The 24,960-nt window shown below is 37.9% G+C and overlaps 1 protein-coding gene across 1 annotated transcript in view; it reads right to left on the bottom strand.

The window, feature by feature from the left end:
• The window catches only part of ITPR2 (inositol 1,4,5-trisphosphate receptor type 2), a 463,296-nt gene that overhangs the window by 324,467 nt on the left and 113,869 nt on the right, over window positions 1-24,960 (bottom strand). Inside the window, exons 11-13 of the mRNA XM_004435465.3 lie at window positions 10,752-10,903; window positions 5,718-5,817; window positions 5,028-5,188 (exon numbers count right to left, since the gene is read on the bottom strand). Of these exons, the coding sequence (XP_004435522.1) occupies window positions 5,028-5,188; window positions 5,718-5,817; window positions 10,752-10,903 (413 nt within the window). The remainder of the gene's footprint in view (window positions 1-5,027; window positions 5,189-5,717; window positions 5,818-10,751; window positions 10,904-24,960) is intronic.

Raw genomic sequence — 24,960 nt, 5'->3', positions numbered from 1 at the left:
TCCAGTTTGAACATAAGTATCTGTATTTTCTTTTAAAAATTATTAATATTCTTTTTCTCTTCCTGTTTTGAGTTAAGTGCATTTAGATGTTTAGACATCTAAGAAAATATAACTTTGGGAGCAAAAAAAACAAGCTCATAGATATAGAGAACAGATTGGTGATTGCCAGAGGCAGGGGTTAGGGGGTGGGTGAAATGGGTGAAGAGAGTCAAAAGGTACAAACTTCCAGTCATAAAATACATAAGTCATAGGGATGTAATATACAGCATGGTGACTACAGTTAATAATACTGTATTGCATATTTGAAAGTTGCTAAGAGAGTAAATCTTAAAAGTTCTCATCACAAGAAAAAAAAAATTCTGTAACTATGTGTGGTGATGGATGTTAACTAGACTTACTGTGGTGATCATTTCACATCATATACAAATATTGAATCATTATGCTGTAAACCTGAAACTAATATAGTGTTGTATGTCAATTATACCTCAATAAAAAAAATACATAAGAAAACAACTTCCCTGTAAACACATCGCAGTAAAACTTCAGGACATCAAAGACAAAGAAAAAAATCTACAAAATAACTAGAAAGTAAAGAAAAATGCCAATAAAGAAGAGCAAAATGTGCCAGAAAATAATTAAATTATAACATTAAAATACTAAAGGAAAATAATTGTCAATATAACATTCTATACATAGTTAAAGTAGCACTTAACAGTGGAGGTAAAATGAAGACATTTTCATATATGAAAAAAACTGACAAGACTTATAACCCATAGATCTTGACTGGCTCAAAGAATGAATTTCAGCAAAACTTAAAATGAACCCAGAGAGAAGACTTCAGATGCAAGAAAAAGAAAGAAGAGGTAAAATATATTAAGAAATACAATTAACAACAAAAACAATTTTTAGAAACTAAATTTTTCAGTAAAAATAAGTGGTACATCACTGCTTATATGATACTTTTATTCCTTTGTATATGTCAACAATATAAAATAAAAATTTTTAATGAAAACAATAAACAGAGAACTATAGTTCTAGACAACTATTCCAGGAAAGATGGGAGGGAGAACATCAGTGCTTAATCAAAGCATTTGGAAGTACTTTACTCCTATGAGAAGAAGAAAGAAATATTTATAACTTCAAGTTTTATAAGAAAGAATATACAGTTAAAATGTATGACAAGAACTTAAGGGCAACTGCTAAAAATAGCAATATGACCTAAAGCTTCTAAACCAGTAGAGGAAAAGGAAAAACGGCGAGAAAAGGTAAACTTTATCAATCCAACAGAAAGTAAGGGAAAGAGTAGAGGGAAAAGAAAAAAACCTACTATACTAAAGAAAAAAAAAAGATAAAAATAAATCCGAACACATTATTTATCAAATGAAAGTAATTAAACTTGCAAATTAAAATAGACTATCAGATTAGATTTTAAAAATCTATCTCCCTGCTGCTCACAAGAGACATTACTAAAACAAAATGACCAGGAAATCTGAAATAAATAGATATTGAAAAGGCAGCATCAGACACATATTACACAAAAGATAGCTAGTATAGAGACAGTAATATCAGCAAATAAAATTTAAGGGAAAATGATGTTGTTATAGAAAGACTAACTTTGAATCAGAAGGGCAAATGATCTGGTGATCACATGTTGGATGACCCCTATTCTAGATCCTGAGCTCCTATCTCGGGGAATTAGAACCAACCTCAAGCTGGTAAATTGCATGACGACATGGCCATAGTCTGTGCTGTTCACTACCACATTATCATCACATGTGCATGCTGCATGCCCCAGTGCCTGGTATATACCAGGAGTTCAATAATACTGGAAATAAATAGATATTGAACTACAAATGCTGCAGAGGAACCCCACATCTTTTTCTGTACCCTCAGAGGTAAAATGTGGTGCAGAAATTCTGGTCTATGATTGCATGTGTCACTTCCTCCAGCTCTGAAAGGCAGTTAACCTCCCTCCCTTCTCCCCCCTCTCCCACGCCTAACATGTTCCCAAGATGTATGCTCTATTTTGTTGATGCAACTATGCAGAATAAGATCAGAAAATTCCACTGAAAAGCATCTGAGGTTGAGGACCTTGGAGCATAACACAGGAGCTGTGCCTCCGGAGTCCATTCCTGGGGTGAGGAAAGGGGAAGCTGAAAGAAAGAGAGGATTCAAATACCCAGGAATCTCTGAGCTAGATCTACAATATTCTAACACCTTGCCGTTGACCTTGTATCATTCTTCCTGGTTTTGAGTAAAAGAATATCTAATAATAACTTCATTCTCCAGAGGGGGAAAAATGTCAGAGTTGTGTGGTATTCTCAGAAAGAACTTTATACTGAATTCTAAAACCAAGAAAATAGTATAAATGCATTCAACTCTGACAATAAGCTCTATTGTACTGTCAGCTTTGAATGAATTTTGATGGAAGGTGACTTTTTAGAAATCACTAAATTAAGACCAATAATTGCAACTTCATAGTTCTCAGGCAAGACTTGCTTTTGGCTATGACGTTTTTCACTCTGAAACGGTGGGGAAAGAAGCAGGGGAAATAAAAATGCATGATCTCTGGTCAGTACTGGTCCAGCACCTTCCTTGGAATCATCCTGAGAGGTCAAGATTCTCTCCTGCAGTAACTGAGGAAGAGCGACTTGCTCAGGGGTACAGCCAGCCATGGCGGAGCGCTCATAATCTGAATCTTTATTTGTCCTTTTCTTCAAGGAACATGTTGCTGCGTAGAAGGGAGACTTTTTAAGAGAGGCTGAGTAAATTTCCGTGCATATGTGAGAGTGACAGAAACAAAGAAACAGATTCATCAAGAGTTAAGACAAATCACAGGCAAATAAAAAGTGCTGTCTGCCTACTGGATTCCATTATCTGCCATAATTTCACTCTGATAGTTAATTATGTGTAGTCCAGAATTGTGGAGCAGTTGTTCCAGCTTCTGGCCCTTATTCATTTCCTGCAACAGGGCTGGAGGTAAGACTGAATACACAATAGTTGTTTTCAAATGCATGTTTGTTAGGGGAAAAACAAAGGTAAGAAGAGAGGAGGCTGAGAAACAACTATTCCATTTGTTTGCATATTTACGATGTTTTTCTATTGATAGAGGTGGTAGGAAGCAAGCTGGATTTCTTGTTCCTTTGTATTGTAAGATATATATCTAAAAGTTCACAAAACATATATGTTTAGTTAAACACATATACTTATAATGTGAACCCCATAAGGCGACTACCCACAGTAGGAAATGGAACATTTCAGGAGCCTCCTCAAATTCCTCCGCTCTAAGGGGAACACCATCCTGATTTCTGTGACAATCATTTCTTTGCATTTATTCATAGTTCGGCCAATTTCTTAAGAACCCCAAAGAAAGAGTTTAGTTTTGCTTGTTTTTAAACTTTACAAATAATCTTACATATAATATTATTGTGATATTATTACAAATAATATCACAAAGTGAATGTCTTTGTGTCTAGTTCTCTCTCAATCTAAAGTTCATTAGATTTATCCATGTTGTTACACATAGATGTAGTTCACTTATTTTCAATGCTATACTGTATTCCATTGTATGAATATACCAAAACTGTATGCACCTATTCAACTGGTGATGAATATTTGGATGGTTTTTAGTTCGGGGTTATTTAGAATAAGGCTGAACATTCTTAAACATGTGTCCTTGTGCAAGTGTGTAGAAGCTTTTTTCGGACAGATGTTCTAGAACACTCTTAGGAGTGGAACTGGTGAGTCACAGTGTGTTTGCTTCTTTTTTGCGCGCGCGTGTGTGTGTGTGTGTGTGTGGTAAGAACACTTAAGAGATCTACCCTCTTGACAAATTTTTAAGTGCATAATACTGTATTGTTAAATACAGGCACAATGTTGTACAGATCTCTAGAACTTATTCATCTTGTATAAATGAAACTTTATACCCGTTAAACAGGAACTCCTCATTTTCCCCTCCCTCCAAGCCCCTGGCAACCACCATTCTACTCTCTGTTTCTATGAGTTAGACTATTTTGCAGCATAGCCAAGATATGGAAACAACCTAAAAGACCATTGACAGATGAATGGATAAAGAAAATGCAATATATACATACAATGGAATACTATTCAGCTTTAATAAATAAGGAAATCTTGTCACGGGTGAACCTGAAGGACATTATGCTAAGTGAACTAAGCCAGTCACAGAAGGACCAACACTGCATGATTCCGCTTATATGAAGAGTGATTCCTTCTGTAACTTTGCTAGTTACTATCAAACTATTTTCCAAAGTGCTTATACCAATTATCATCTCACCAGCTGTGTATGTGAGTTCCAATGAATGCCTAGGATATTGGTCAACAGCTTTTTCTGGTTCAGATTTAAAGATATGTAGCAGATTATGGCGAGTAGAAATATAGAGAATGCTTAAGCTCTGGTGTGTCATAAACATATGGGCTTTACAACCACATATGATTGAATCCCCCACTTACTCTGTGAGCTTCCCCAGTTTGCTTAACGTTCCAATTTTCCTTCATGTAAAATAAGAATAATGTCTATCTCAGGGCTGTTTGAAGAATTAGATAAAATATATTTATAGTGCCTAACACAGTACCGACACAAAGTAGGGACGAAATAATTGATAGCTATCAGTATCATTTTCTTTCTCACTTATTTCCAAAACAAGAGTTGAAGAATCAAGGATCCAGTTTCTCTGTGGGAGTTACAGAGGAAGAGAAATATCAAATATCAAATCAAGAGAAGCAAAAGGTACTGCAAATTTTTTATGAAACATTTAAAAAGAAAGATCGGAGAGTAACTAAAAACAACCGTTTTCAATCCAAGCTAAAATGGAAAATCTAAATATTCCACCAGAATTGAATGTCACCATTTTCATTCACTCACCACGATCTGCTCATTCGGAAGCAGGTGTGCTGCTATGAAGAACGTTCTAAATATTTCCTTAGAGTCATTCATTCACTTGAGGTTTACTGCAAGAGTTGGCAATTGACTTTTGATGATTTAAGAGCCATTTAAAAAAGTTACTAACCTCCTTTCATTCTGAGTTATTGTGCCGTTTTCCAGCTTTTTAACTGTGGTCGCTAGCACTTTATTTGCATCATTGGCAAAGTCTAAGTCTCGGACCTCAGACAGTGGGACAGACACAATGGCAAATGCTTCTTTATCTTCTTTTGTTTGGCAAGTTCCGATCTGCAATGTGTTTTTCCCATTAAGATTAGCTTTTTTAAATAACTATGCAATATTTTTCAAGTACCAACACATCTCAATATTGTTTAAGAAATACAAGACAGGAATAGATAATCCAAACCCAATAATTCCCATAGGCATCATCCACTACGAAAGGCTGTAGGGACACACAGATTTTCCATACCTATTTCCTTCCCTGTTCCCAAAGCCCAACTGGAAACATGTCCGTTTCACACTTGCCCTTTGCCTCAGTGTCAACAGAGTAGAGGAGATGTACTCCTGGAATCTTCTCCGCTTTCTACATGCCCCTCCCACTCTTTTGGTATCTGTGCTGCCTCCTCCTAAATCACAGCCCTGCTGCAGCCAAGCCACTTAGTTCAGCTACCTAAGCAACTGGCAGATATGCGTGCTTGACGAAATTAATTGCAATAATCTCTAATACTGATGAAGATGGATTGTAAGGAACATGTCAATCTCCCCTAATCCTATTCACACAACATTTGAAAATTAAACCACTCTCAGCAATATTTACCTTCAACATAACAGGCCTCTCTTCATCTGTGTCTATGGGGATACTAGTACTGGTGACCCATGTGTTGGTACATAAATGCCTTAACCGAACATAGGAGTTCCTAAAAGCAAAATAACATGAAAAACAGATTATTAAAAATTAGCACACTTACATATTAACACATTTAACAGTTTCATACATGACATGGATATAAATATGTTTTAAACTAGTAATTGACTCAAGTATAGATCAGTCCGGTTTAAGATAAATTCTGAACTACAGACTATTTCAAAGCATGCAGTACTATAACCTAGACCAGTGGTTCTCAAAGTGTGGTCTCTGGACCAGCAGCAACAGCATCACTTGAGAACTTGTTAGATGTGCAAATTCTGAGGCTTCATCCCAGCCCACGGCATGGGAAACTCTGAGGGTGGGGCCCAACAACGAGTATTTTAACAGCCTCTCCAGGCAACCCTGAACCACTGACTGAGTAGCCATCTCAGTTAAAATTGCTGCCTGCTGCTGTCCTTCTTGTAGTTTAATCATCTGCATGTAAAAGTATATACAGTTGATCCTCATTATCCGAGATTCCACACTCACTAAAATTTATCTGTAGCCCCAAAATCAATGCTCAGGGTGCTTTCATAGTCATTCTCGGACATGCACAGGGTAGCAAAAAATTTGAGTCCCCCACTGCACACATTCAGTGAGGCCGGACAAGGTGATGCTCTGCCTTCTTGTTTCCGCTCTCATATCATAAACAGGTGTCCTTTTCATGGTCTATTTAGGGCTATGTTTTTAACATTTCTGTGCTTTTTGTTGCTGAGTTTGCTGTTTAAAACAGTACCCAAGCATAGTGCTGAAGTGCTATCTAGTGTTCTTAAGAGCAAGACTGTGATGTGCACTACAGAGGAATTACTCGTGTTAGATAGGCTTCCTTCAGGCATGTGTTACAGCTGATGGTTGTGAGTGCAATGTTAGTGAATCAACAGTATATATTAAATAAAGTGTCTTTAAACAAAAATACACGCAAAACAAGGTTATGTATTGACTGATTGACAAAAATATTGTGACCAGAGGCTCGCAGGAACCTAACCCTGTATTTCCCCTAGGAGCAATGGCTTAGTATTTGCTCATTCAGTGTCCCAGGAATAAGAATCGACTGTATAAGAACTGTGAGAGAGTGCCTGAGAAAGGCCAGCTAGAACTTCATCTGACTCAAATATTACCATATTTAGTGAATCTTTTATCATCATCATTTATTTAACAAAAATGGGTAAAGTGTCTATTAAAAGAAAAGCAGTGTTGGAGGCCAGGCCCATGGTGTAGTGGTTAAGTTCTGTGCTTTGGCGGAAATTTGGCTCTGCTTTGGTGGCCCGGCTTCACGAGTTCGGATCCCTGGTGCGGATGTACACCACTCGTCAGCCATGCTGTGGTGGCATCCCACACACAAAATAGAGGAAGAGGGGCACAGATGTTAGCTCAGAGCTAATCTTCCTCAAGCAAAAAAAAGAGGAAGATTGGCAACAGATGTTAGCTCAGGGCAAATCTTCCTCAGCAAAAGAAAAAAGAAAAAAGAAAAGCATTGTTGGTAAGTTCTCTGCCTTCAAGTTGCTGAGAGCGCAGAAGGAAAGGAAAGACAAATAAGTCACAAAACATGAAGCAGAAAGCATTAGGACAATAAGAGAAAACCAAATAAAACTCCAAGGGCCTCAGGAAAGAGAGAAATTCATTCAACATCATGGTTCTGCTCATTCATAAAAGTAGATAAAATAGAGACTGAGTTTCAAAAATCTAAAATAGCAAAGATCCAATCCTGTCCAAATAATCAGAAATTCTAAAACACCTCTGATTTACCACTTACCACCTTCTGCATGAAATTACACAGATGTTATTTGGACTCAGTTGTCTTCCTCATTGTATTTTAAATATCTAGAAAGTTGAGCCATAGCTTATTCAGCTCTGTGCCCATATCCCCTATTCTTACCCCTCACTTGTTCAATCTATGCTTGCTGAGTCAACCTAGATTGCTGAGTTCCAAACTAAAGAGATTACACTTAAGTATAATAACTTGCAATTTTTAAGAATTTTGGAAATGAATAACTCTTTAGGACCTATGCTAAACAAGTCTGTTGTTATTAAGTCCTGATGTAATCCAAATGTCTAAAATACAAAGGCACTGTAGCATAGTGGTTAAGAGTACAGACTTTAGGGGCTGGCCTGGTGGTGCAAGCAGTTAAGTGCGTGGGCTCCATTACAGCACACAGAGTTCGCAGGTTCCCAGGCGCGCATGAACGCACTGCTTGTTGAGCCATGCTGTGGTGGCATCCCACATAAAGTAGAGGAAGATGGGCATGGATGTTAGCTCAGGGCCAACCTTCCTCAGCAAAAAGAGGAGGATTGGTATCAGATGTTAGCTCGGGGCTGATCTTCCTCACAAAAAAAATAATAAAAAAGAGTACAGGTTTTAAGTTCACACACTCGAGGATCAAATTCCACTTCATGAGTGTGGCATGGGTGAATTAACCTAATGACTCTAAGCCAGTGGTTCCCAAACTTCACTGCACATTAGAATCACCTGGAAAGTTTTACAATCCTATTGCCCAGGTTGTACCACACACCATTTAAATCTGAGTATCTGGGAGCTATGCATCAGTTCTTTTTAAAGAGCCCCAGGTGTTCCAATGTGTGGCAAAGGCTGGAAACCACTGCTCTGAGCCCTTGATATTTACAGTCTAGTCCGTGAAGCAGCAGCATAGGCGTTATCTGAGGGCTCGTTAGAAATGCAGAATCTCAGGCCCCCTCCCAGACTAAGTGAATGAGAATCTACATTGTCATCAGATTCCCAGGTAATTCAGTACACATTAAAGTTTGAAAAGTATTGATTATAGAGTGGGAACTTTGGGAAGCATTGGACTCCTCATTGGAATCCCCTGGATAATAATAAAAAAAAGTGGAAAACCTGCATTCCACCCCCGAGACTCGGACTTCACTGATCTCAGGGCGGCAAGAGCAGAGAGAGGTCTCAGTGCTGCCCAGGTGATTTCAATTTACAGCCAACTTGAAAAGCACTGCTCTAAGTTGCTAGTTCCTGATTTGTACGAGTTGTTGCCAGAATTAAATAAGATAATATTTATAAATAACTTGACAGAGGGCTTAGCACATATGAAGTGCCTGTGAGTTATATTATAATAGTTACTACTGTGTTAATTAATGTTAGCTTTAATACAATTAATGACAAATGAATCCATGTTAGTACAATATTCTGTTCTATATTGAGAAGAGCTTCAACAGTTCCAAACAGTAATAGATTAACACTTCCATATAAAGCAAGGCTCAGGGGCCTTGTCATGGGTCTACACACATTACAGTGAGATCCTTTTATCATTTCCTTAAGTAAACTTTCTTGGTTAGAGTTCAAGAAGGACTCAATTTTTGATGAGTTCAAATCTAAGATGATTAAAGTCAGTAAGGATAGGGCCAGCCCCGTGGCTTAGAGGTTAAGTGCGTGCGCTCCGGTGCTAGCGGCCCGGGTTCGGATCCCGGGGGCGCACCGACGCACCGCTTCTGCAGCCATGCTGAGGCCGTGTCCCACATACAGCAACTAGAAGGATGTGCAGCTATGACATACAACTATCTACTGGGCTTTGGGGGAAAAAATAAATAAATAAAATTATAAAAAAAAAAAAAAAAAGTCAGTAAGGATTGATTAAGATCCCAATACTCAGAAGAGAAGGCCAGAGACCTAGATCAGGTAAAACCTTCAGAGGGGATCTCTTTACAGGCCTATATTAGTGGAACAGGGAAGAGTGAGAGATGGCTCATGTAAGACCAAGATTGGGCTACACTTCTCATGAATGAAAATAGTGAGGAAACACCCTGGGAAGCTCCAAGAAAGCAGTGTTTCTTGGCAGCATTAGTACAGCAACTGTTTAACCCTCCCTGAAAGTAACCTACAGAACAATATCTGCATGGTTCAGCTTAACTTTCAACCTAAACTTCAGCCTAACCACTGTCATCTGCCCAAGGCCAAGTACAATAATGCTCTATCAGGGAGAATTTAGAACCATCCCTAAACCCAATCATATGGGCAAGACTCCTCTACACATTAGAGAGAGCATCGTAGTGCTATTGTCAGAATGTAGACAGTTGTAGGCAAAAGACTTGAATTAAAATAGTCAAATCCAAGCAAAAGAATGTAAGTTATTCTCTTACATTAAGTTCTGGTTACTTTATCAGCAATTCCCCTCACTCATTTAGGTCCAGCTGGTTTTGGTCTCCCAGCTGGTCCTGCAGCACACCTTAGTAAATTTCAAGACTTTTCTATTTCATGTTCCTGCCCAGATGAAGTGGACTTGATCTCCCAAATCATTCAGATCTTTTCTCAAATGTCCTCAAATGTTCTCAAATGTCAAAGAGGCCATTTCTGAACTCAAACCTAATAGAACTCTCCATATGCTGCAATTTTCTTCAAATCATTTTCATTATCTGACCTTATTGTTTGTTTATTGGTTCATTTATCTATTGCCTCTCTCCTCCTTTTGAATTTAAATACATGACCAGTTTGTTCACTGTTGTCTTCCCAATGCCAAGGACAATGCCTAGAATGTAATCAATTTTCAATAAATATTTGTTGACTGAATGACTAAATAAATGAACAAATGGATGAATGAATGAATGAATGAATGAAATCTGGAATTTGACATGAAATTGTCATATGTGAAAATAAATTATCTAAGTGTCAAGAGAAATGCTTCCAAATTATTTTTCATTTTAGGAACCAAAGGCCATACAAGTAATAAAAATAAACGATTCTTATGAATTTTTCAGAATTTCTTTGGTCCTGTACATTTTAATCACGTATAAGAATAAAACAGACTACATTAATCTACTCACAAAGAAGGCATGATTTTTTTCACACTCGTTCTTTACTTGTGCTTGCTCCCTTAATATCGGAAAAATTATATTAACATTATGATTTTAATTCCTTATCTACCAGTAAAATTATTCAAAGAAAGATCATCATTTAACTATATATATATATATTTTTTTTACCTTGGAACCAGACAATCAGCTCTCTGAAGAGTTGTGGCATCCAGTTCAAAAAGGGATGCAATGTCATTTCCATGTGGGACTGAGACCAGAGTGTACATGATCTTCTCCCCTGCCTGTCGTTTCTTCTTTGAAGTTGGGAGATCTCCATCTCTCTGTTGAGGAGGTACAATGTTACTTACTTTTATCGGGTTTCTTACTATCTTCTCCAATTAATTGGGAGATAAGGTCTAAATTTGCATGTTATTTCTTCATTGGGTTATAGAGATGTGTATTCCATATCATGGATGTGAACTAGAGAGAGCAGCTCAGGCCTGAGAGCCTTTGAGGTAATTATTATCAACAGTGATAAGTCACACACTCCTGGAGGGGTGGCTTGATCTGGGCACATTATCAAGACATTAAGTCACAACAATTATGGTCCCCTCCCTTGTATTAAACCTATTTACATAGTAGTAATTTTGACCACTCCACATTTAAAACAAACACAGAGAAGAAACAGTGTGTTGAATCATATAGCTTTCATAAATTAGAAAGTAAGCATGGCAGTGTTTCAGAATTCCTGCCTAACTCTCAAAACATAATTTGGACATTAACCTGGAGAGAAGGGGAATCAACAGCAACATTCCCATTCAGTTCATCGGCTCGTTCCATTAGATCCAAGAACATACTCCAATGGCACATAAAGTGAAATAAAATGAGATCTTCACAAATAGAAGGCTTCATGATGATGTGAAACTCAGCCAATATTTCCAGTACACCCATACCATTTTAAGCAAGCAACAACACAACATTAATGATTATTTATTTTCACTTGAACTTCCCTGACTCCCAATGCCTCATGGAAGAATCTGATGCCACAAGAAACCTAAATGTCATACAGCAAATACAGTATAAGCTTGGTAATTAAGTATATAAATATAATTACTTATACATATTTGTTAAAACAAATGAAATTTTTAAATGAGAGAGAGAGAGAAATTGATTGCCATTATACCATCACAGGAAGTTGAATGAAAGTGAGGGAAGGAAGGGATGCTCAAAAGGCAAATGAAAGCAGTCCACATCCAATAACGAGCATTGATTTAATGGCTGCTATGACAATGAAATATTACACCTGATCGTTCCAAAACATTTACTTGAAGTTCCATCCCAAGATTGTGAATATCATTTTCTTTGGATCAGAAAACGCTTGTAGTTTCTTTCTGGTGTCGTCTGTAAATGGTGCACAAACTGGTAGCACCACTGAGCTGAGAATAGGCAGAGGAACGGCCAGCCTTCCTAAGTAGGAGGAGGACCGATATCTGCTAAACCCCACATAACCCAACAGCACCTCGTAGCTCTTGTCATTTTTTATTTATATGTCTTCGGCAGAGACCAAAATTCAGAGTTAAATGAAGACAGGGGCCTGGCAAACTCTCCCCAAGTAGTCTGACATCCACAACAGTTGCTTCTAATCAGTAAATATGAACTATGTTTACTGATCAGAAAAAAGCATACTTCACTTAACCATACATTATAAGGGAGTGTAGAGATATAAGAAAGAAGGAAATGCAGAAACAGTGAGCAAACTATACTTTTGAACTTATACAAAACTTATCATGATAAAGCCATTCCCTTGGTTGCTCTCACTATCTTACAACAAAAATTTGAGAGAGAGGAAGATGAGCATTACCATTTCCTCCAAATAAAGAAGTGAATGCAGTTACCTACAGGAGATGAAGGATGAAGGAAGGAGAGGAGGAAAGGGGATGGAGAGGGAGGAACAGAGGAGAAAGAGGGGGAGGGAAGAGAAGGGACAGGGGAATGAGGGGGAGGAGGTGGGGAGAAGGGAGTGAAAGGGAAGTTGTGGGGGGAGAAGGAGAGGGGAGCAGTGAGTGGTGTAGTGAATGTTCAACCCTAAATTCAACAGGTCACACCTCAATTCAAACCTCAATCCAAGTGAAGCAAAGCCAGAGGCCTGGCCTGGAGCCCTTAAACTCTGAATGAGTCACTCCTCAAAGGGTAAGCAAGAACTCATGGCTAAGAACTTTCCTTAAGTCTTCTGAAAAAATTCTCAGGGGTCGTGAGACCCATTTTCACAGTAATTTGCATTGAAGGTATGGAAGTCTGGGAATTGAAGACAAAATCCATGAGGGGAAAAATCACCCTCACATCCTGGGAGAACAAAATCTAAATGTCTTTAAATATTCCAATCAGAATAGTCCGGTCAGAGAAATGAGTTGGAGGAGATGGCTGTGTAGGCAACAGAATAGCTTAGGATCATGGAATCTCGAGTTTGGAATGGGTCTTTAGAGATCATCTGTGAGCCAAAAAGACTTCTTCCCAAATAAATTTCTGGCAGCAGCTAGTCAACTGAAATTCTATTACTTAGAATTTATTCCTTTGGGTCTTGAAAACATTTTGGTTTTTAATTATCCCCTACTGAAATTCAGACAGCCTCTGTACAGTTTTGTTTATTTCCTGCATTTCAACTCTCACAATGGGGTTAGGAGGAAGATCCTAAAGGAAAGAGAAAGAGTTGAAACGGAAAGGTAGCAACAGCAGAAGAAGGAAAGGGAAATGAATGTGGTACTCTAGAGGAAAAATATAACACCAAAGGTACCATCCATGAAACAAATAATTGATAAAGTGGTTTTTGTGAAAACCAGTTTCTTCTGCTCTGTGAAAGATGCTGTAAAGAGAATGAGAATACAAGCCAGACTGGGAGAAAATATTTGCAAAAGACATACGTGATAAAGGACTGTTATTCAAAATATACAAAGAGTTCTCAAAGTTCAACAATAAGAAAACAACCTGATGGAGCGTTTGAAAGATCGTAGTGTAGGAGGACCCTGAGCTCGACTCCTCCCTCGGACACAACAAACCTACAACTACCTGTGGAACAATTTCCTCCGAGAGAAAACTGGAATCTGGATGAAAAGACTCTGTCCCTTGTTGTCCCACAACAAGGGGCACACAGGGAAGAGTGGAGGAGGGAGAGATACAGTCCTGCTGAGGAAAAACCACACCCTAGCCACGGCACTTCACACTCAGGAGTGATCTCAAATGTATAGAATTTTCCCAGAGGAGTAGGGGATTCAAGTTCCACATTAAGCATCCCACCCCTTACATCCAGCACAAGACAGATGAGATCCCCAAACACCTGGCTTTGAAAACCAACAAAGAATATGCCTAGGAAAACTACAGAACTTCAGGGAAAGGAAAACCTGCTCTTAAAAGGCCCATGCACAGACTCACTTGACCTGAAAACCAGCACAAAAACACCAGATAGAAAAGTGCAAACTCCATTGGTAAAAGAGATTAACTTACTATGCTCAGAGAACACCCCAGAGAGGCAGGAGGTGGCTGGCCCATCCCCCACCCAGGGACTGAAACAATGGTGACAGCCATTACTGTGACCTAGCTCAACCATGCTACACAGACACTGGCAAGCACCATTGGAATCTTTCCTCTAGCCTGTTATCAGGGGGCCTGCTCCACCCACTAGAGCACCCAAGGCAGCCAAGTGCCACTAGGTCATGCAGCCAGCCACACCAGGGGCCTGCAGCAGTTTGCACACCCAGGCCTAGCAACCAGCCACACTGGGGGCCTAACTTGCTCACTAGCAAACCCACAGCAGTTGTGTGCTACTAGACCTTGCAGCCAGCCACACTGGGAGCTTGCCTCGCACAATAATGCACCCATAACAGCTTCAAATGGCCAGACCTTGCAACCGGTCAGCCCTGGGGTCAGCCCAGCCTACCCACATGCCTGCATCAATAGCAGTCTCACCACAATAGAAGAGTACACACAGCCCACATATGAGACACCCCTGGAGCATTTGGCAGAGGTCATGAGAGAGGAACACACTGCTGGGCCCCATAAGACATCTCCTACATAAGGCCTCATTTCTAAGACCGGGAGCCATAGCTGATCTACCTAATACATACAAATAAGCACGGAGAAGTAGACAAAATGAGGAGACAAAGGAATATATTCCAAATAAAATAACAGAACAAATCCTCAGAAAAAGGACTAAATGAAACAGAGATAAAGGAGTACACTATATCAGGCAGTATCAGTACTGCTTGATAAGGAATACAAACTAATGGTCACAAGGATGCCCAATGAACTTGGGAGAAGAATAGATTAACACAGTGAGAACTTCAACAAAGAATTAGAAAATATAAAAAGAACCAATTAGAGCTGAAGAATACAATAATGGAAATGAAAACTTCACTAGAGAAAATCAACAACAGAGTAGATGACACAGAAGAATGGATCAGCGATCTTCATGACAGAGTAGAGGAAATCACCCGAGCTGAACAGAACAAAGAATTAAAAAGAATGAGGACAGTCTAAGGGACCTGTGGAACAACATCAAGCATACTAACATTCTCATTATACGTGTCCCAGAAGGAGAAGACAGAGACAAAGGGGCAGAGAACCTAGTTGAAGAAATAATAGCTGAAAATGTCCCTAACCCAGAGAAGGAAACAAACATTCAGGTATAGGAAGCACAGAGACTACCACACAAGATAAACCCAAAGAAGCCCACACCAAGACACATTATAATTAAAATGTCAAGAACTAAAGACAAAGAAAGAATTCTAAAAGCTGCAAGACAAAAGCAATACGTTACATACAAAGGAAACCCCACATGGCAATCAGCTGAGTTTTCAGTAGAAACTTTACAGACTAGGATGGAGTGGCATAATATATTCAAAGTGTTGAAAGGAAAAAACCTACAACCAAGAATACCCAGCAAGGTAATCATTCAGAATGGAAAGAGAGATAAAGAGTATTCCACACAAGCAAAAACTAAAGGAGTTCATCGCCACTAAACCAGTCTGACAAGAAATATTAAAGGAACTTCTTTCAGTGGAAAAGAAAAGGCCACAAATAGAAATAAGGAAATTATCAAAGAAAAAAGATCACTGGTAAAGGCAAATATACAGTAAAGGTAGTGGATCAACCACCTATAAAACTAGCATGAAGGTCAAAAGACAAAAGTACTAAAATCATCCATATCTATGATAAGAGGTTAAGGGGTATGCAAAAATAAAAGAGGTAAAATATGGTGTCAAAAACACAAAACATGAGGGGAGAGAGAGTAAAAGTGTAGGGCTTTTAATAAGAGGTCATACTTAAGAGACCATCAACTTAATATAGATTGTTATATACATAGGTTATTATATACGAACCTCATGGTAACCACAAACCAAAAACCTATAATAAATATATAAAAAACAAAGAGAAGAAAACCTAAATATAAGACTAAAGAAAGACATCAAATTACAAAGGAAGAGAGCAAAAGAAGAAACAGAGAACTACAAAAACAGCCAGAAAAAAAGTAACAAAATGACAATAAGTACACACCTATCAATTGTTAATTTAAATGTAAAGGGACTTAATGCTCCAATCAAAAGACAGAGTGGCTGAACGGATAAAATAACAAGACCTATATACATGCTGCGTACAAGAGACACATTTGAGACCTAAAGACACTCGCAAACTGAAAGTGAAGAAATGGAAAAAGATATTCCATGCAAATGGAAACAAAAAGAAACCTACAGTAGTAACACGTATATCAAACAAAATAGACTTTACCACAAAACCTGTAACAAGAGATAAAGAAGGGCATTACATAATGATAAAGGGAACAATCCAACAAGACAATATAACACTTGTAAATATCTATGTGCCCAACATAGGAGCACCTAAACACATAAAGAAAATATTAACAGACATAAAAGGGGAAATCGACAGTAACACAATAATAGTAGGGGATTTTAACACCCCACTTACATCAATAGATCATCCAGATAGTAGATCAATGAGGAAACACTGACCTTAAATGACACATGAGACCAGAAGGGTTTAGTAGATATATATAGAACATTCCACCCAAAAATGCAGAATACACATTCTTTTTGAATGCACATGGAACATTCTCCAGGATAGATCACATATTAGGCCACAAAACAAGTCTCAATAAATTTAAGAAGACTGAAATCATATCACGTATCTTTTCCAACTACAATGGTATTAAACTAGAAATCAACTACAAGAAGAAAACTAAAAAAGTCACAAATACATGGAGATTAAACAAAATACTACTGAATAACTATTGAGTCAATGAAGAAATCAAAGGAGAAATCAAAAAATACCTGGAGACAAATGAAAATGAAATACTACATACCAAAATCTATGGGATATAGCAAAAGCAGTACAAAGAGGGAAGTTTACAGCAATACAGGCCTACCTAGAGACAAGAAAAATCTGAAATAAACCATCTAACCATACACCTAAAAGAACTAGAAAAAGTAGAACAAACAAAGCCCAAACTAGTAGAAGGAAAGAAATAATAAAAATCAGAGCAGAAATAAATGAAATAGAGACAAAAAAAACAATAGAAAAGATCAATGAAACTAAGAACTGGTTCTTGAAAAGATAAGCAAAATTGACAAAACTTCAGCTAGAACTAAGAAAAAGAGAGAGACAGCTCAAATAAATAAAATTAAAAATGAAAGAGGTGAAATTACAATGGATACCACAGAAATACAAAGGCTTATAAGAGAATACTATGAAAAGCTATATTCTGACAAGTTATATAACCTAGAATATGTGGAAAAGTTCTTAGAATTATAAAACCTTCCAAAACTGAATCAACAAGAAATAGAGAATTTGAACAGACTGATCATTAGCAAGAATATCAAAACAGTAATCAAAAACCTCCAAAAACCAAAAGTCCAGAACCAGGTGGCTTCCCCAGTAAAATTCTACCAAACATTCAAAGAAGATTTAATACCTATCCTTCTCAAACTCTTCCAAAAAACTGAAGAGGACAGGATGCTTCCTAACTCATTTTAAGAGGCCAACATTACCCTGATACCAAAATCAGACAAGGCAAACACACAAAAAAGGAAAATTACAGGCCAATATCACTGATGAACATAGATGCAAAAATCCTCCACAAAATATTAGCAACTCGAATACAACAATACATTAAAAGGACCATACACCATTATCAAGTGGGATTTATTCCAGGAATCCAAGGATGGTTCAATACCCACAAACCAATTAACATGATACACCACATTAAAAAAATGAAGAATAAAAATCATATGATCATCTCAATAGATGCAGAGAAAGCATTCGACAAGATTCAACATTCATTTACGATAAAAACTCTAAATAAAATGGGTAGAGAAGGAAAGTACTTCAACATAATAAAGGCTGTATATATGACAAACCCAGAGCTAACATCATACTCAACAGTGAAAAACTGAAAGCTATCTCTCTGAGAACAGAAATAAGACAAGGATTCTCACTTTCACCACTCTTATTCCACACATTATTGGAAGTACTAGCCAGAGCAATTGGGCAAGAAAATAAAAGTGATCCAAATAGGAAAGGAAGAAGTAAAACTGTCACTATATGTAAATGACATGATTTCATACGTAGAAAACCCTAGAGAATCCGGAAAAAAACTATTAGAAATAATAAATGAATACAATAAAGTTGAAGGGTACAAAATCAATATACAAAAGTTTGTTGCATTTCTATACACTAACAACGAAATAGCAGAAAGAGAAATCAAAATTATGATCCTACTTACAATCACAACAAAAAGAATAAAATATCTAGGAATAAATTTAACCAAGGAAGTGAAAGACTTTTACACTTGTCAAAAATTAGCTGCCCATAAATGTGTGGGTTTATTTCTGGGCTCTCACTTCTGTTCCACTGATCTGTGTGTCTGCTTTTCTGCCAGTACCAAGTTGTTTTGATTACTATGGCTTTGTAGTATACTTTGAAATATAGGAGTGTGACACCATGAGCTTTGTTCTTTTTTCTCAGGATTGCATTGGCTATTTGGACTCTTTTGTTGTTCCACATAAATTTTAGGATTCTTTGTTCTATTTCTGTGAAAAATGTCATTGGTACTTTAATAGGGATTGCATTGAATCTGTAGATTGCTTTAGGTACTATGGACATTTTAACTACATTAATTCTTCCAATCCATGAGCACAGAATATCTTTTCGTTTCTTTGTGTCTTCTTTGATTTCTTTTAACAGTGTTTTATAGTTTTCAGTGTAAAGGTCTTTCACTTCCTTGATTAAATTTATTCCTAGATATTTTATTCTTTTTGTTGTGATTGTAAATGGGATCATAATTTTGATTTCTCTTTCTGCTATTTTGTTGTTAGTGTATAGAAATGCAACAAACTTTTGTATATTGACTTTGTACTCTTCAACTTTATTGTATTAATTTATTATTTCTAATAGGCTTTTGGTGGATTCTCTAGGGTTTTCTACATATGAAATCATGTCATTTACATATAGTGACAGTTTTACTTCTTCCTTTCCTATTTGGATCGCTTTTATTTTCTTGCCTAATTGCTCTGGCTAGTACTTCCAATAATGTGTGGAATAAGAGTGGCGAAAGTGAGAATCCTTGTCTTGTTCCTGTTCTCAGAGGGATAGATTTCCATTTTTCACTGTTGAGTACGATGTTAGCTCTGGGTTTGCCATATACAGGTGTTATTATGTTGAAGTGCTCTCCTTCTCTACCCATTTTATTCAGAGTTTTTATCACAAATGAATGTTGAATCTTGTCGAATGCTTTCTCTGCATCTATTGAGATGATCATATGATTTTTATTCTTCATTTTTTAATGTGGTGTATCATGTTAATTGGTTTGTGGGTATTGAACCATCCTTGGATTCCTGGAATAAATCCCACTTGATAATGGTGTATAGTCCTTTTAATGTATTGTTGTATTCAAGTTGCTAATATTTTGTGGAGGATTTTTGCATCTATGTTCATCGGTGTTGATGCTCAATATCATTACTAATTAGTAAAATGCACTAGGATGGCTATAATCAAAGAGACAGACAATAACAAGTGTTAGTGAGGATGTGGAGAAATTGTAACACTCATATATTGCTGGAGGAACATACAAGGGTGTAACCATTCAAGAAGAGTTTGGCAGTTCCTCAAAATGTTAAACATATGACCAGTAATTCTAATTCTAGGTATCCACCCAAGAGAAATGAAAATTATGACCACACAAAAATTTCACATGAATGCTCAGAGCAGCACTATTTATAATAGGCAAAAAGTAGAAACAACCCAAACATCCACCAAATGATGAATGGACAAAGAAAATGTGGAGTATGCACACAACGGAATATTATTGGTCCATAAAAAGGAATGAAGAACAGTTACACGCTATGACATGCATGACCATTGAAAACATGCTAAGCGAAGGAAACCAGACACAAAAGGCCACATATTGTGTGAATCCACATACAAAACGCCCAGAATAGGCAAATCCACAGAGACAGTAGATTCATGGTGGCCAGGGCCCAGGGGAGAGAGGGAATGGGGAGTGACTGTTAATGGATACAGGCTTTCTTTTGGGGGTGATAAAAAATGTTCTACAATTAGATAGTGGTTATGGTTTCACAACTCTGCTAATGTAATAAAAACCATTGATTTGTACATTTTAAACAGGAGAATTTTATGGTATGTGAATTACATTTCACTAAAGCTGTGGAAGGAAGGAAGGGAGGGAGGGAAGGAAGGAGGAAGGGAGGGAGGGAAGAACGGGAGGAAGGAAGGAAGGAAGGAAGGAAGGAAAGAAGGAAGGAAGGAAGGAAGGAAGGAAGGAAGGAAGGAAGGAAGGGAGGAAGGAACTCAAAAATGTGCTGTTTCATTGATCTCTCCCATGTAGCTCAACATGAAAATCCAGGTGTTATACTAAAATATTATGGCAAAGAAGCAGTTTTCCCTGGCGGCTCTGAAATGTAATTATGACACAAGAACCACACTTCCGTCTGACTGCAAACAGCTGAGGCAGGAAGACCTCAAGGAACTCTACACAATCCTCTTACACAGGGCCTGGTCGAATACCATGTGCAACTAGGAACTCCTTCTCAATGGTAAAAATGGTGGTGACATCTCATACCGAAGATGATAACGACTATGATGAAGAAGACAGAGAGATGAGGAAAGAGGTTTAGGAAGAGAAAGTGATAATTCTAAAAAGAAGAAAAAGAAATTTGTTTTAATTATATCCTCATAACATGAAAACTTGGGGAGAAATAGACCACAAGAATTACAGTCACAAAGAAATATAAAAGAGCTCTTTTCTGGATTTTTGCAAGGCTATTGCAGCCAAAAGAAAGAACCACCAACATAATGAGTGTTGATTAACATACATGGGAGAAGACTGCCTCAGCATATAAGAACACAGAAATAATGGACAAGATGAGTCAGTTGTAGAAATAACCCAAAGGATTTTTGCGAATACGTAGCCAAAGGGATTTGAGCACAAGTGGCTCTAGTGGAGCATTAGAAAGGCACTATTAAATATGGTTTTAACTAAGGAAAATAAAATCTAACCAATTATATTGAACCATGTTTGAAGAAAGGCTTTATTAACAGAGGATGAGCATGTAACCCAAATAAATGGAGAGTCAATGAGCAAGAATATGATTGTGTCTCTCACCGTTGCCTAGTGTAGATGCAATGAATGAGTATTCCAGTCTTCTTGGAGGAATATCATATCCCTAAAAGAAATATATGTCATCTAATTTCCTGAGCCTCCTGGACACCAATCTTCTAATTATAATTTAGCTTTTGATATAGATTTTCCTTCAAGGAAAATGCACTAACTGACCCAATGATTTAGATCTATTTAGCAAGTGAAAGTTAGCACTGTGGTATACACATCAGTCAATTGTGAGTTCATTTAGTGGGAATCAGTTCTCCTGTATGCCCTCCCCTTTTGAAATGCTAATAAAATGAATTTTCCAGATTTATTAAAAAAAAAAAAAAGCAGATCCAGGTTCCTAGAGATTGCCCTCCTACCACACCCCTCTTGGTAATATCTCCCTGTCAGGGTCCCAACAAGAGTAGTCACGGACCTTTCTATTTTGACATTCTTACACTGCAACAATAAAAATCTTTTCCAAAAAGAAAAACCTCAGTAATTAGGGTTAATTGAAAGAAGTCACTCTGAATTACTTATATTATTTAAGACCTATGGTTTAATTTTAATTACATAGGATAAGTGGAATGTACTAAAGTACCTCTAAATAGCTTGCTTCGGTCTTTGGAAAAAAGCTTTAACGAATAGATAAGCTCCACTTATAACTAGCATAACAATTATGTATTTGTGAAAAAGAGCTTCAAACATGTTGAGAAGTTTTTTTAAATGGTGCTGTAGCCTTAAACATTCTGCTTTTACTCTCTTGTACTCTAATTTGCTTAACAAACTCTCCTTCGTAAACAGTTTGACAGTAAACTTCAAGCCAGCCCCTCAGAATTTTTAAATAATGAAATCTGAATAATGAGTTACAAGTATACACTTTTTTAATATATAAGAAAAATCAACGTATTTCTATAACATGAAGACAGTTCTGTTCAAAATTATGTGTTTGTGGCTTTTGTTGATAAATCCACATCTATTTTTAAGTAAGAAAAAAGACACAAAAATTCTAGTTCCCTACACAAAATTACAGAAGCACAATGCTCTCCCTCTAGCATCACAATAATACATTAAGGTACAAGAAAGCTTAAACAGGTACTAAATTTAACATCCGCTAGCTGTCCAAAACATTCTCAATTTAGGGAATGCAGGGCCTCAGAATGTGAACCTAGTCTGCTGGGCTCTTATAAAACTAGCATTTTCACTCGGAAGGAAAGGCACACAGCCTCTCAGGTTATACAAGCTGAAACTCCCCTATGAAAAGCCAGCCAGTAAACGGATGGCTCTGGCCTCTCCTGCCCGTCCTGGGGCCTGCCCGAGGCAGCACAGCAGTTAGCCTCCTCAAATACCTTCTCTGTTGACTCATTTGTGAGTCATTGAATTTTTAGCAGAGACATCACGTTGCAATTCTGTTGTTAGGAGCCAGAGACATTCTGTAAGAAACAACGTATGGGTTCTCAGGGCTGATTCAGACCTGTGTGCAGCCGGGCAGCATAATGATGTGCAGGCATCTGCGTTTCTGTTCAGACCTTCCAGGGCTCTCACTGCTGACTTGATGTAACAGACACAACCCTGCCGTTTAAAGCTGCAAACGCTTCTTCTCTTGCCATCGTTCCTTAACAGTTACTCTCCAACTAATTCCTAAGATGACCCATTTTTCTTTCTTTTCCTTATCACTTTACCACAGATGAACATATAGTAAAACTCAAGGAAATTTAGGGTCTTTCAGATTCTTTCAGAATCTGGTACCCCCCACAAGGGAAAAATTCCACAGAATAGAATTTTCAAGTATATTTCAGCAAAGTTTCATGATTCCTAGAATATTTCTGTTTATGTATGTTTATGCACAAAGACTGATGGTTCTCAACAGGAAGAGAGTTTGGCCCTCAGGGGTCATTTGGTGATTTCCAGAAACACTTTTAGTAGCCACAGCTGGGGGTAGCGGGGACCGATACCGGCATGTAGTGAGTAGAGTCCATGGGTGCTGCTGAATATCCTACAATGCAAAGGAGAGCCCCCACAACAAAGAATTATCTGTCCCAGTATATCAATATTGCTGAGGTTGAGAATCCCCAGCAAAGACAAAAGATACTCCCTCAAAAAATCAGATCACATTCCATGTAAATACGGTAATGTTAAAATGGGTGGTGTTAGTCCAAAAAAATCCCCTTCAAAGAGCCATTTGAAAAGACGCAGCCTTTCAAAGAAAAGACACTAATGACTGTCAGCTTCCCAGCTGGGCTTGACACAGTTCCAATGTTTACAGGGTCCCTGTGGATGCTGTACATTTGTAAGATTGGAAATAATAGGCTCCTTTTGTAAAATAAACACAGCAATTTGGGTCTTAATGGGAGCTCTGACACACACCGCCCCGTTTCAGCAGCACCATGCATTAACCTTTGAAGCTTCAAAAATGGAAGGCAACATTTTGATAAAGGTTTCTAAATTACAGGAAAAATATTAACTGGATATTAAATAGACAACACAGGGAAAATTAGAAAAGAAAATAATTAGCATGGTCACAGTGAACTCAGTTTTACTGGAACCCAGATCGGAGGTGAGATAGTGTTCTGTTTGGGAAAATTGATTCCATTTTTCACAGGCTGAACTCAAAGTGCTCCTTTGTTTTCTTTTTGAGACAGAAACGTAATTGTTGCTAGGTGGTAAATGGCCTATAAAATGAGAAGCCATATTGTTAGCTTTATTGTTCCATATTCTCAGTTTTGTTTACTTTCAAGCTAGGGATTTTGGAGAGAAAAAAATGAAATCAAATGTCTGTAGTTACATGTATCTCTGAGATGACAGATGAGATCCAGTCATAAACTTCTTCAGCAAACGCAGACCAACCTGTGTTATATGCAGTTCAGTTCAAGTATTGCTGGTAACAATTGCTTAAACAGAAGAGTGCTCTTTCTCACCTTTAGAGGTGAATAAAGAAATTGTATTTCAGACTAAGAAGGGAAAAAAATCTATCAAGCCTAACTAAAACCTTAATTAAAACAAAGAGTGAACTTAGCCACAGATTTATTACTTATTTATATTCTCTGTGCTGCTCCATAAACCTTCATACTCTATATTCTGCTACTCAGCTCAGCCCAGAATCATCAGTAGCATCACCAAATAATATGTGGCCGAAAGGAGAAGAGCGCAGAAATTTAATTCAATTGCACAACGTGAAGCTTTGATATGATGCCCTTTTTTTCTTTTTTTGTTTTGTGAGGAAGATCAGCCCTGAGCTAACATCCATGCCAATCCTCTTCTTTTTTTAGCTGAGGAAGACTGGCCGTGAGCTAACATCCGTACCCATCTTCCTCCACTTTACGTGGGACGCCACCAGAGCATGGCCTGACAAGCAGTGCGACAGTGATGTCCGGGATCCGAACCCAGGCCCCCAGCTGCGGAGCCCACGCACTTAAGCACTACGCCACAGGGCCAGCCCCTGATATGATGCCCTTTTAACAGAAACAATTTACATTTCTAGCCTACCAACATTTTTTTTTTAAATTTTTTGTGAGGAAGATAGGCCCTGTGCTAACATCTGCCAATCCTCCTCTTTTTGCTGAGGAAGACTGGTCCTGGGCTAACATCCATGCCCATCCTCCTCCACTTTATATGGGATGCCTGCCACAGCATGGCCTGACAAGCAGTGCATTGGTGCATGACCAGGCTCCGAACCAGCGAACCCCAGGCCGCCGCAGCAGAGCACGTGCACTTAACTGCTTGCACCAC

The sequence above is a fragment of the Ceratotherium simum genome, chromosome 17 (assembly GCF_057802395.1).
Source record: "Ceratotherium simum simum isolate JZ-2026a chromosome 17, ASM5780239v1, whole genome shotgun sequence".
In the NCBI taxonomy this organism is placed as follows: domain Eukaryota; kingdom Metazoa; phylum Chordata; class Mammalia; order Perissodactyla; family Rhinocerotidae; genus Ceratotherium; species Ceratotherium simum.
The sequence above is the reverse complement of the archived record's forward strand: the minus strand, read 5'-3'. Positions and strand labels throughout refer to the sequence as shown.